A 12,675-nucleotide genomic window follows, 5' to 3' on the forward strand; every position below is an offset into this window, starting at 1 on the left:
TGTTTTAATTTAAACAGTAAATCTGTTTTGAAGCACTTTGTTTGGCAGAAAGAAAGGAATTGCACAAATTGAATTTAATAACACTTTAAGATTAAACTGTTAAAGTTGTATGCATTCTTTGATTACCAATGTTTTCCATAATAATTTTATCTTTATTCCCAGGCATCTCTTCCTGAGTTTAACCCATGTAAAGGAATATTTGATTATTAATAAAAGAAAGATATTTAGTGAATATAACATATCTGTTGTGTTAAATAAAACAACAGAGGATCCATAAAAAAAGACAATACAGAATATCTGAAGAAAGTAAATTAATGAATAAATAATTAAATACTCATAGGGGCCCATTATAGTTTACATTTTAATCAATAATTAAATAGTTATTAATTTAATGTTTTACATGTTTTTATTTTAAAAAGTAATTAAATCATTAAAGCGAAAATGATTTGGGGGAAAAATGAAACATTGTATAGGGCACTTTTATTGATGAACTTTTAATAAACAGTTGCATTGTTAAAATATTATGAGACTTTTTTTTAAGACTTTTTAATTATTAAACTGGTTTTGGGAAATATCAAATTGAATTTCTCTATTAAATGTGTATTAAATTTCTCTAATAAAATCACCAACGTTTTACGCATTAATTTCTATTTTTGATCATTAAAAATATGTATTAAATCACAAAACAGAGACGGCACAGAATTTCTGAAAAAGAAGCCATTATAAGTGTTAAATGTCCAATGAATTATAATATTTTTTTAAGTTGTCTGAGGTCATATTCCGCTTTTCATCAGGAACGGACTCAAAATTAGGTTGCTTTGGTGCTTTTTGTCTTCTTTGGTGGTGCTTTTTCTGGTGCTTTTTGTTTTCTTCAGTGCTGTTTGTCTTCTTCTTCGGTGCTTTTTAGTCAATGTCAAGGATACTTCCTTGGTAAATGGAACAGGCTAGCAAGTGCACGTAATTGCGTCATTACATCAGTGAATATGTCCGTTTGAATAACGATGTGAATGGTATCATTAAATTACTTTGGACAACTTAACTAGTGCAAGTAAATGCAGATGACGCAACCAATTGTTAAATGACAGGTCCAGTTCAGTTAACCATTTGTATTTGTATGATTTAAAATATCAATACGGTAGTAATTTGTACTGGCATTTAAACGTCAAACTTTACTTATATTTACTACAGTTATAACAAATGTTTGGTAACGTAAATAAAAACCGTTCACTTTTTGTCTTCTTCTTCGGTGTTATTGTGTTTCTTCGGTGCTGTTTGTCTTCTTCGGTGCTTTTTGCCTTCTTCGGGGGTGCTTTTTGTCTTCTTCTTCTGTGCTTTTTGTCTTCTTCTTCGGTGCTTTTTGTCTTCTTCTCCGGTGTTGTTGTGTTTCTTCGGTGTTGTTTGTCTTCTTCGGTGCTTTTTGTCTTCTTCGGTGCTTTTTGTCTTCTTCTTCGGGGCTGCTTTTTGTCTTCTTCTTCGGTGCTTTTTGTCTTCTTCGGTGCTTTTTGTCTTCTTCGGTGCTTTTTGTTTTCTTCTTCGGTGCTTTTTGTCTTCTTCTTCGGTGTTGTTGTGTTTCTTCGGTGCTGTTTGTCTTCTTCGGTGCTTTTTGTCTTCTTCTTCGGTGCTGTTTGTCTTCTTCGGTGTGGTTTTTCTTCTTCGGTGCGGTTTGTCTTCTTCGGGGGTGCTTTTTCTGGTGCTTTTGGTCTTCTTCAGTGCTTTTTGTCTTCTTCTGTGTTGTTGTGTTTCTTCGGTGCTTTTTGTCTTCTGTGCTTTTTGTCTTCTTCGGTGCGGATTGTCTTCTTCGGTGCTTTTTCTCTTCTTCGGTGGTGCTTTTTGTCTTCGGTGCTGTTTCTCTTCTTCGGTGCTTGGAGCTTTCTTTATTTTATTTCATTAGCGGAGGCTCAGACATTCTGTTCCACAAATGAAAGCCGTGCGGGTTTAGAGCACATGAGGGGAAGTTCATGATATTTTCTGAGGTGAATGACTCCTAAAAACCAAACGTGCTCCTGCATGTGTTCAGATCGGTGAGAAACTCTCGTCTCAGCCGGAGAGTCACGCCGTCCGTATTACAGAGCAGGTATCTGAGGAATGTTATTTTCCATGAGATCCGTGTGGATTTAAACACTCTTCTGTGTTTACAGCCGTTAACTCAATACAGAGAGCGTATGAATCCTCTTAAAACAGAAAGACTGATGATCATGTGCTCAGTCTACAATTCACAAGTACACACAAAACAATCAGTCTGACAGAACATGCTGAGAAAGAAAACACTTCCTGAAACAGAAATCCAATTTGTTTGAAAATATTGGAATCATTTTTATGTTTTAAAGTCTCTTCTGGCCTCCAAGGCTGCTTTATTTGATCAAAAACACAGTAAAATTATTAAATAATATTACAGTTTCAAACAGCCTTTTTCTATATGAATAAATGTTAAAATGTAATTTATTTATGTGATGAAAGCTGAATTGTGTGTGTGTGTGTAAACAATTATACTCCAAATTTGTGCATTTTTTAAAAATAAAAAATATCATTTCATCAAAAGTGAAAGTAAAAGACAATTGTAATGTTTAAAAAAATATATTTTAAATAATTGTTGTTGTTTTGAGCATTGTATTCATCAAAAAATCCTGAAAAACAAATATTAGCAGTTTCCAAACTATTTTTCAAATTTGATAATAAAAATAATAATAACGAATAAAAATTATTGCAGCAGCATATCAGAACGATTTAATTCAAATAGAAGTTATTTTACGTTATAGTAATATTTCTCAATATTATTATATTACAGTACTTTTGAGCAGAAGAAACTTTGTTAAAAAATAAGTCAATTATTACAAGCTTTGTTTTGATCTGTAGTGTAGTTTAGATGATACATCTTGTGTTTTATTGTTAGTGCATATAAAGAAATAAAAATATTTAGTTTGATTAAATTAAGTTTTTATATATATATAAAATGTGGAGGATAGATTTTTACTATATGCTTTAAATATATAGCATATATAAATAAAATATTTTTATAAATAATAAAAACAGCTGTTTAAACAGTGTGATAGACTGCATAATGAATACAGCCAAAGGCTAGAAAACATCAAGACATCTTCATATTTTGTCATATTTTCTACTGTACATGGCAAGAGAGCAGACAGAAACTTCTCTGATCTAAAACTAAAATTAGGGCACAGCTGCCTGAAAAATTGATGCGCATGAAATATTGCAGCTCATAAATCAAAAGGACTTTCTAAAATAAAATAAAATGCATGAGCTTCTACTTTGGGAAACTGCGGGTGCTCACGTCAGACCGATCGGATTGGTTCACTGTAAAATACAGACCGGGCGAAGATGATGATGAAGATGAAGATGATGATGATGGTGAAGAAGAAGATGATGATGATGATGATGATGAAGATGATGATGAAGATGAAGATGATGAAGATAAAGAAGAAGAAGATGATGATGATGTAGGAAAAGGTGATGATGAGGATGACGAAGAAGAAGATGATGATGAAGAAGAAGAAGATGATGATGATGATGATGATAAAGAAGATGAAGATGATGAAGAAGATGATGATGATGATGAAGATGAAGATGAAGAAGATGATGATGAAGATAAAGAAGAAGAAGATGATGATGATGTAGGAAGAGGTGATGATGAAGAAGATGATGAAGATGATGAGGATGATGATGAAGACGATGATGAAGATGATGATGAAGAAGAAGATGAAGATGATGATCAAGATGAGGATGATAAAGATGATGATGAAGATGATGATGAAGATAAAGAAGAAGATGATGATGATGATGTAGGAAAAGGTGATGATGAAGAAGAAGATGATGAAGATGATGAGGATGATGATGATGATGATGAAGAAGACGATGATGATGAAGACGATGATGAAGATGATGATGATGATGAAGATGATGATAAAGAAGATGATGAAGATAAAGAAGAAGAAGAAGAAGATGATGATGATGATGATGAAGAAGAAGATGATGAAGATAAGGATGATAAAGATGATGATGAAAAACAAGACGAAGAAAAAGAAGAAGAAGATGAAGATGATGAGGATGATGAAGAAGAAGATGATGAAGATAAGGATGATAAAGATGATGATGAAAAACAAGATGAAGAAGAAGAAGAAGAAGGAGAAGAAGAAGGTGTTGATGATGAAGATGATGAAGATGTTGTCACAGGAATCCTCTCAATCCCTAAAACCAGTTTTTATAACGAATGTAACAGCGCTATTATAGTTAGATTGAAATGTTTATATTTGATCTTAAATAACAGTCGAATCATTGATCATGTGTCTGAATGCCTCCATATCATTATAAATACAATGATGTCATCACAACGATCGCCATGGCAACACATCCTCATACACTGAGCGAGTAGATACAGACGGCACACAGTCTCTTCATTCGTTACATCATTAGTTCAACATATCTGAGACTTAATAACAGACACCGGAGCGTCACAGGAGATATGTGGACTGCTGTAAGATGATAAACTGCTTTTAAAGTTGATTCTGAACTTGTTGAATGTAAAAGAGCTGAGTAAAGATGCCATTTGATGTCAGTAATGCGACCACATTAGCCATAAAACTCACCAAAGCAGCACAGTCCCGTCCTGAGAGGAAATGCTGATTAACAGTAATGTGGCTTATCTTCGAGACAGACTTCCTGACAGAAAGAAACTCACGCTGCACACTAATGCACACCACACACAGATCACACCCATAGAGTATATGAGAGAATATATAATGTATAATCTCCAGAGGCACTTCCCCAACACTTCACTTGTTAACGAACATCAGAAACACAAAGAAACCCCAAGCCCAAAAATAAAAGTTCTATTCAACTTAAAGAAATTATGCCTAATGCATCACTTACTTGAACTAAAAATACAGAAATAATCATATAAATAATAAAAAATGCATTGATCTGTTGTAAAGGAAAATGTCATATTTGTCATTTGATTGATTCATTTTAAAATATTTATTAATGAAACTGTTAAAATTGTATTAATTTAATAGGTTTGACTCGCTTTTTGATAAATGGGCTAATTAATACAATTTTAACAAAAAAAAAAAAAAAACGTATTACTTTAGGAACATTTTTTTCCACTAATTCTGTTATTGCATGTACATTTTTCGGGTTTAATAAAATTTTAATGAACAAAAAAAGTTAACCATTTAATTAATTATTTTAATTTTCGTACAACAATAGGGTCCTATATGATTTTTTTCCAACACAGAAATATTTTAATAGTTTTTATTAGGGATGCAACAATATTATCAATATGGTGGTATAATGTTAATAAAGTGTTTAGTATTTTTACATCCCTATTATTTAAGAATTAATCCATATTTATTATAAAAAATGGTCTCAATCTAAAATTAACATTGCAAATAATCTTTAAAAATGCAACCAACTGAAACGTTTACCGTGCCACTCATATTTTAATAGCAGTCCTTTTGCACTTTAGCATGCATGGACATTATATTGCAATTTGATCAAGTGTACAGCCCATCTTTTTATTTATTCATCCAAAATTCCATGATCCTCAATTTAATTCCATTTTTATCTCTCCGTCTATTCTCTCCATCATGCATATCATAGAACCCTATTATAAGCACAATAAACTTTAACAGTATGAAGATGCATTATAAAAGAGTTCAATAAAAATTGCCTATTGTGCATCCGTGCATGCAAATATTACCCACAATCCCTCGCCATGGAAGAAACTGTGCTCTTTTAAGACTGTGAATCTGTTTCTTTCAAAGCTACACAGACAAGAGGACGAAAAGAAGAGCTATTAAGAGACCACAGGTCCACACCGCGACTCCTTCAAAGCTCTCTGCCATTTCTTAACGTCTTCAGCCGCATTAATTATTTGTGGCGCCTAATTAGCCCTCGTGTGTCCACAGGCCCTTAAAGAGGAGACAAACCAGACACTGACGCCATAACAAACGCTGAACCCCTGCTCGATTGGCTAATATGATTACACCAACATGCACTCGCTCTAATAACTTAAATGATAAAAGAGACAGGGTGGACTTTAATAAGTGCAACATCATGAATTATTGATCAGAATCTTAATGCATAAGAGATGGCGTGTGTTTATGAGTGTTGGGACGTGAAAGACAACATCTCCCCGAGGCCTTCCTTCTTTTACAGTCGCTGGAGTGCATCTATTAGCGCGTTCAGGTTCTTGGCAGCATGCTAAAGCAATTACAGCAAGTGCGTAAAGCCAATTACCGTTGTATTTTGCCAGCTAACATAAAACCAATCAGCGCCGTCACAGTTATTTCATGGCTCGCTATTAGAAATGTCCTCAATGCATTTGGAGGAACTCGGTTTGGATGAGATGGAACATGTTTCCTTCATGTTACCTGCTTTTCTGGGCATTTTAGGAATGTTAAAAAAAAATTATAATCTGTACACATCTGATCTAAATCTAAAATACACTCAGGACAGAAAAACAAACACATTTTAGTTGGTCTGTTTTCCAAGTCTGCATGATGATTTTCAGGCTTATCGCTTATAATAGATCCTTTACATCTCAGCAAGTGCTTCTAAAGTGGCTTTTAGGTGTTTTTACACAGAATGTTTGATGCAACTTAAAGTTGGCATTTACACAACAATTATAACTGTATACTCTCATACCAGGGACTGAGGAGAGTCAAAGCAAGCATAATTCAGTCTGGTTTTTATGCTTGATTGCATCATTACACAGCTAAGTTAAGGCTGTTCTGTCCCTGCTTAAAATGTAAATGCAGCGCTGCAAACATGCAGAACATTGCATGCAATAAACTATAATACATTTGTCAAATTTAAACTGCAAAGATGGCACAGAAGCGCTTTTAAAGTGGCAATAAGGTGTCTTTAAACAGATGTTAAATGCTGCTCAGAAGCAGAATATATACATATATACAAGATTTACACAGCTGTATACTACGAAGGCTAATGTGGGTTGGAGCAGGATTAATATAGTCTGATTTTTATGTTGCATTGCGTCTTTACACTACATTTACATATTAACTCAAAGATGCTACAGAATAATGCATGCACTGCAGTTTAATACTTACGACAAATTTACACCTTAAAGGTGGCACAGAATTGCCTCTGAAGCAACATTTAGATGTCTTTACACAAACTGCTTAATGCTGCTTTAATACAAGCGACGACGGTGAGACAAAGCCAGCATAATTTACAGTAGTCTGTAGGGATGCACGATAATATCGGCACAACATCGGTATCGGCCGATAAAAGCTTAAAATGACCATTATCGGTATCGGCCGATATGAATATTTCTGCCGATGAGCCAAACCGATATTCTCCAAGTGAAATAATTGACCTGTTTTTCAGATGTGAATGTCTGTCTACATTTGTAAAATAATAAATTTATGGTAGAATCAGTACAGAAGAGATACATGGATTTCTCTTCAGTAAAATTAAAGTTTAAATTTATCAGTATATACTTGTATATATATCGATATCGGTATCGGCATCGGCCAAAATTATTTAGAAAATATCGGCATATCGAATATCGGCCAAAATCCAATATCGTGCATCCCTAGTAGTCTGGCTTCCATGCAGCATTTAGTCTTTACACTGAATTTTGAGCAGGCACAGAGCAGCTTTAACTAAAACATTGCAGGGCGATGCATGCACTGATTTTTAATACTAAGTGTTCGAGTTTTCATCACTAACAACAACAGCAAACCTGACAATTTCAGTAAATTAAAGTAAATCTGACTGGAGTTTCTCTCTATACCCACATCTTAGGGGTTTAAATGGAGATCAGCGTGTCTATTTAGAGCACAGGAGGTGTTTGGGGGTTCCTGGCGCGCAGGTAATGCCCCCAGCGGGGCGTCTCTTCCCTGGGCATCTGAGCCTGTGGTGTGTGGCGCACAGCTCTTCCTCAGCAGCTGGTGAGCCCTGTGACCTCTGACCCCTGCGGTGGGGCGCAGCAGGCGGACCTGAGGTAATTACCCAGCGAGCAGAGAGACACGCTGAGCTGCAGAGGAAGGAGAAGATGCACAAGGTCTTATCAAGTATCTTTCTTCTGTCCGTCTCGCGCTGATAACTGTGCAAGCTTCAAAAACACTTTCCAAATTAATACAACATTTATTGAGCCCTCAGGATTTACTGTGGCGTTTCTAATTAAACCGTCTCTCTGACACAGCTGATTCACATTCAGTGCTGGATGATTTTTGTCACTGAACATACAAAACATCAAAAAACTAATAAATAAAGAAATAACTTTGAAACGCCTCCTTATATTTCAAAGAAACGCTGATCCTGAGCTGAACTAAAAATAAACTTCAAACAAGTCTAATACCGGCGACAGCTAAACTCAACATGAAACGACATTCACTTCAGTGTTGAGATGATTGATGATAACAGAGAGAAAACGTTATCATTTGATTTAAGCCACTGACTGGACTCTTTTCACTTAAGATATTAAGGATCCACCCGGCAACCACACTGAACTCCCTAGCAACCGCATAACATCAAACAAAAAACAACCACTAAAGAATCCAGCATGTAACGGCATGTTAAAGGGTCCTATTACAAACGCTTCTCAATAAATTATAATGTCGTGGAATCGTTCATTTATTTCAGTTATTCAACTCAAACTATGAAACTTGTGTATTAAATAAATTCAAAATGGTTTTCAAAGTGGTCTCTCAGTTTGGTTAACTGGCTCACACAATCATGAGGAAGACTGCTGATCTGACAGTTGTCCAGAAGACAATCACTGACACCTTTCACAAGGAGTAAGCCACAAACATTCATTCATTGTCAAAGAAGCTGGCTGTTCACAGAGTGCTGTATCGAAGCATGTTAACAGAAAGTTGACTGGAAAGAAAAAGATGCACAACCAACTGAGAGATCCGCATTTATGTCTTTTTTGTAATTTACGTTTACCAAGAAAATTTGAGCACTTCATGCTTCCTTCTTCTGACCAGCTTTTTGAAGATGCTGATTTCATTTTCCAGCAGGATTTGGCACCTGCCCACACTGCCAAAAGCACCAAAAGTTGGTTAAATGACCATGGTGTTGGTGTGCTTGACTGTCCAGCAAACTCTCCAGACCTGAACCCCAGAGAGCATCTATGAGCTATTGTCAAGAGGAAGATGAGAAACAAGAGAAAAAACAATGCAGATGAGCTGAAGGCCACTGTCACTGCTCATTTGATACAGGAACTATTCGAGATGTTCATGCCAGACTGAAGAGAGAGGTGTTGTAGTAATGTAAAATATGCCAAAAATGTGTTTTTGAACAATCTAGTATAAGAGAATGTTCTAGTAAACCCCCCAAAAATCAGCATAATATGACCCATTTAAAAAGTGATGGTAACCAAAGCAATACCCCAGCAACCAATAACAGCACACTAGAAACAGCCGGTAAGCATATAGCAATATATCAGCAACTGCCCCAGGATGAGAGTGGTTTTTCTTCAGCATATAGCTATGTATTTGTGTAATGAGATTATAAGAACACTAATAGATGAGTGAAAGATGACTCTCCTAATGAGCCTCCTCAGCTTCCTCCACATTCATTTCATTTGAGTGATCGGCAGTTTTATCATCTTATCAATGATAAGCGCAGCACGCCGACGAATATCTGTTTTACATTGGTTTTCAACTGCAGCGCTCTATTTCCACAGCTCTGAAGTGACTGAAATCAATAAGCGTTTGACACTCATGTTGTGTCTATTATACACCCTTCAGAAGATCAATACCAACAGTGCAGCAAGCAGCAAGATCCCTTCTGTTCAGGTGGTGCGGATCACGCATGGGAACTTCTCGGTTAAAAATAAATAAATAATATTTTTCTGGTTTGGAACATTTTCACACGCCGCTTGACTCACTGTACTGCGTGTGGGGGACGACACGGAGCAAACAAGCCTGAAAAACCTCCAAGTATCCTGAAATACACTGTCCAACGATCAATTAAAGGGATGGTTCACCCACAAATTTGCATTTGCTGTTAATTTACTCACTTTCAGGCCATCAAAGACGTTCTTGGTGATTTGTAAAATGCAAGTCAATGGGTGCCTGCACTTTGAGAGTCAAAAAATCATATTAGGCAACACAAAATTAATACCCAAGGCTCCTGACAATATATTGTGATCTTATGAAGCAAAACAATCAGTCTGTGCATTATTTACAACATTATTACCTGTAATCCAGAGCCTCAGGCAAATGGTCCAGAGCGATGTTTGGTTCACAAGTGAATCATTCTTTTGAACTGGTTCTTTTTAGTGAACCGAATGAACCAGTTCATCAAATTGGACTGAAGCGACTGAAACAGTTTGCGGCTCACATTTTGTCATTGCGTGATTATGTATACGAACTAGTGAAGTGAACCAGTTCAATGCATCAAACTGATGAAGAATCAGTTCGTTGATAATAATAATAAAAATAATAATGTTTCTTGCACAGACTGATCATTTCGCTTCATAAGACCTCAATATATCATCAGATCCCCGGGTATTAATTTGTGTTGTCTGCTTTAGATTGATCCGCCGACCGATTAATCGGGACCGATTTTTGACATTTTATTTTTTAAATCGGCCGATTGTGTTGCAAAATAGACCACTTCGAAAGCTTAATTACGTTTTACTATAGTAGAAGTGATGCCGACCGTGCTCATCATATTCATAAGTGCAACAAGACATTTGCATGTGAAAGTAGAAAGAGACGTTGCGAAATTAAAATGCAGCGCTGAATGCAAAACTGAATAAAGAGTAAAGAAAATCAGCCAAGTAAATAGTAAATTTCTATATATCGGCATCGGCTGGGAAAAACCCATATCGATCAACCTCTAGCTTGTATATGCTTTTTTTGACTCTCAAAATGCAAAAAATAAAAATAATAATTTGCCATTGATTCGCTTCTTAAGAATCAACAAATCGTCTTTACTGTTCTGCTGAAGAAACAAATTGAGTAAATACACACCAATTGTTTTTGATTTTGGGAGAACTATCACTTCAGATATCAATCTGGTTAAAAAAAAAATCTCAGAGAAGTTGCAATAATGCCAAAATAATGACCGATTTTTCATCAGCACAAAAAATGTAGGGTGGGGCTTTGGTTCTACACATCAGATGATAACTGGATGATGAGATGTGGGCGTGGCACTCAAAAATATATTCAGATGAGTGTGAGCTTGCAGGGGCGGGGCTTAAGCACATGGCAACACCCTAGCAACCCCCACTACATCCTAACATTTTGGCAACATCTTCATCTCCAGCAAACACTCTCTAATATACTAATGTTGTAACATGACAAGGCTGTGAGCTACTAAAAGGGATAAATCCCCCAAAAGCAATAATTTTTGACACTTGAAAATAATCAAGCAGTAACAGACACTACTACTACAGTATGTCCAAAAACACATAGTAATAACATGGTACATGTGCACAAATAAAATAAATAAGTATAGTGTTGTGTTGTGATCAAGTTGTGATGCTGCGCATTGTGTGTGTCTGGTGACTCACACACACACACACACACACACCGAGCTCACGGATCCACAGCAGCAGATATGAGGATGTTCATAAGCACAACAGAGTTTTCACCGGTGATTTACTCACATCTCAGAGACTGATGCTGAAACGTGATCACAGGTCTCTCGCGCTCTTCATCATCATCATCCTCATCAAAGACCGACGCCGCTTATTCCGCTCGAATCGCTCCTCATCCGAACGGGAACCTGCTCAATGCAACGCTCAAACACTAAAACACACCTCCTCGAGTGTGTACTAATGAGAGTGTGTGTGTGTGTGTCAGGCTCCTGCGCGCTCTCGAGTAGATATGTAGGCAGTCCAGCGGCGGCGCGCTCTGATCCGGGTCCTAGCGCCGAGTGAACGCCAACAACAGGTTGCAGCGCGATCATTGGACATTCGCTCATGAATATTAATCAGATAATGACGTTCTTTACTGGAGTGTCCAATCAACCTGAGCAATCAAATCCATAGACTATAAAAATGAACTCAAATGTAAAAATCATAGACTGTACAAGGTACCATTGTTTTTTTTCTTTGTATTTTTACTTTGAGTTGAAATTATATGTTATTTATTTAACTTTATAATATTTTAAAACAATATTTTTTGTATAATATCATAATCACTTATTTAAAAAAAAACGTATTTTAGTCAAATATAGGAAAAAAGATGACTAAAAGGTGCATTTTTTCTCTTCAGGTAAAATTAAATGTATCTGCATTGTGAATTTGTTTTAAATTTGTTCTGTTATAATTATTTTTACAGTGTGAATTCAATATATAAAACATAAAAAATATAATGAATAAAATATAAATACATTTTGACAAGCAAAAACTCTAATTTTAGTCATATTATACATACACTTAAAGAAAAAAGAAAAAACATGATAATATTTCATAAATTATAATGTTTTGACAACTGTTTACTTTTCTTCGTATTTTTACTAAGAGTTGAAATTGTATATTATTTCTGTAATTGTATAATATTTTAAAACATATTGGCTTCAAAATAAAGTTATCACTTGTGAATAAAAAAGGAAAAGATAAATACAAATTTTTCCTGTTATAATTATTTTACAGTGTAAATTCAATAGATAAAATGTCTAAAATAATATATAAAACAAATTGAGAAGCAAAAAAAAATCCTAGTTTTAGTCATACAT

General features: G+C 35.4%; 1 protein-coding gene across 1 annotated transcript in view; it reads right to left on the bottom strand.

Annotated features, from left to right (window-relative positions):
• The window catches only part of rab27b (RAB27B, member RAS oncogene family), a 33,873-nt gene extending 22,052 nt beyond the window's left edge, over positions 1-11,821 (bottom strand). The window contains exon 1 of the mRNA XM_052588733.1: positions 11,603-11,821. Coding sequence (XP_052444693.1) covers positions 11,603-11,604 — 2 coding nt within the window. The 5' untranslated portion in view covers positions 11,605-11,821. The remainder of the gene's footprint in view (positions 1-11,602) is intronic.
• Between the last annotated feature and the right edge of the window lie 854 nt (positions 11,822-12,675).

The sequence above is a fragment of the Carassius gibelio genome, chromosome B21 (genome assembly GCF_023724105.1).
Source record: "Carassius gibelio isolate Cgi1373 ecotype wild population from Czech Republic chromosome B21, carGib1.2-hapl.c, whole genome shotgun sequence".
NCBI classification, from domain to species: Eukaryota; Metazoa; Chordata; class Actinopteri; order Cypriniformes; family Cyprinidae; genus Carassius; species Carassius gibelio.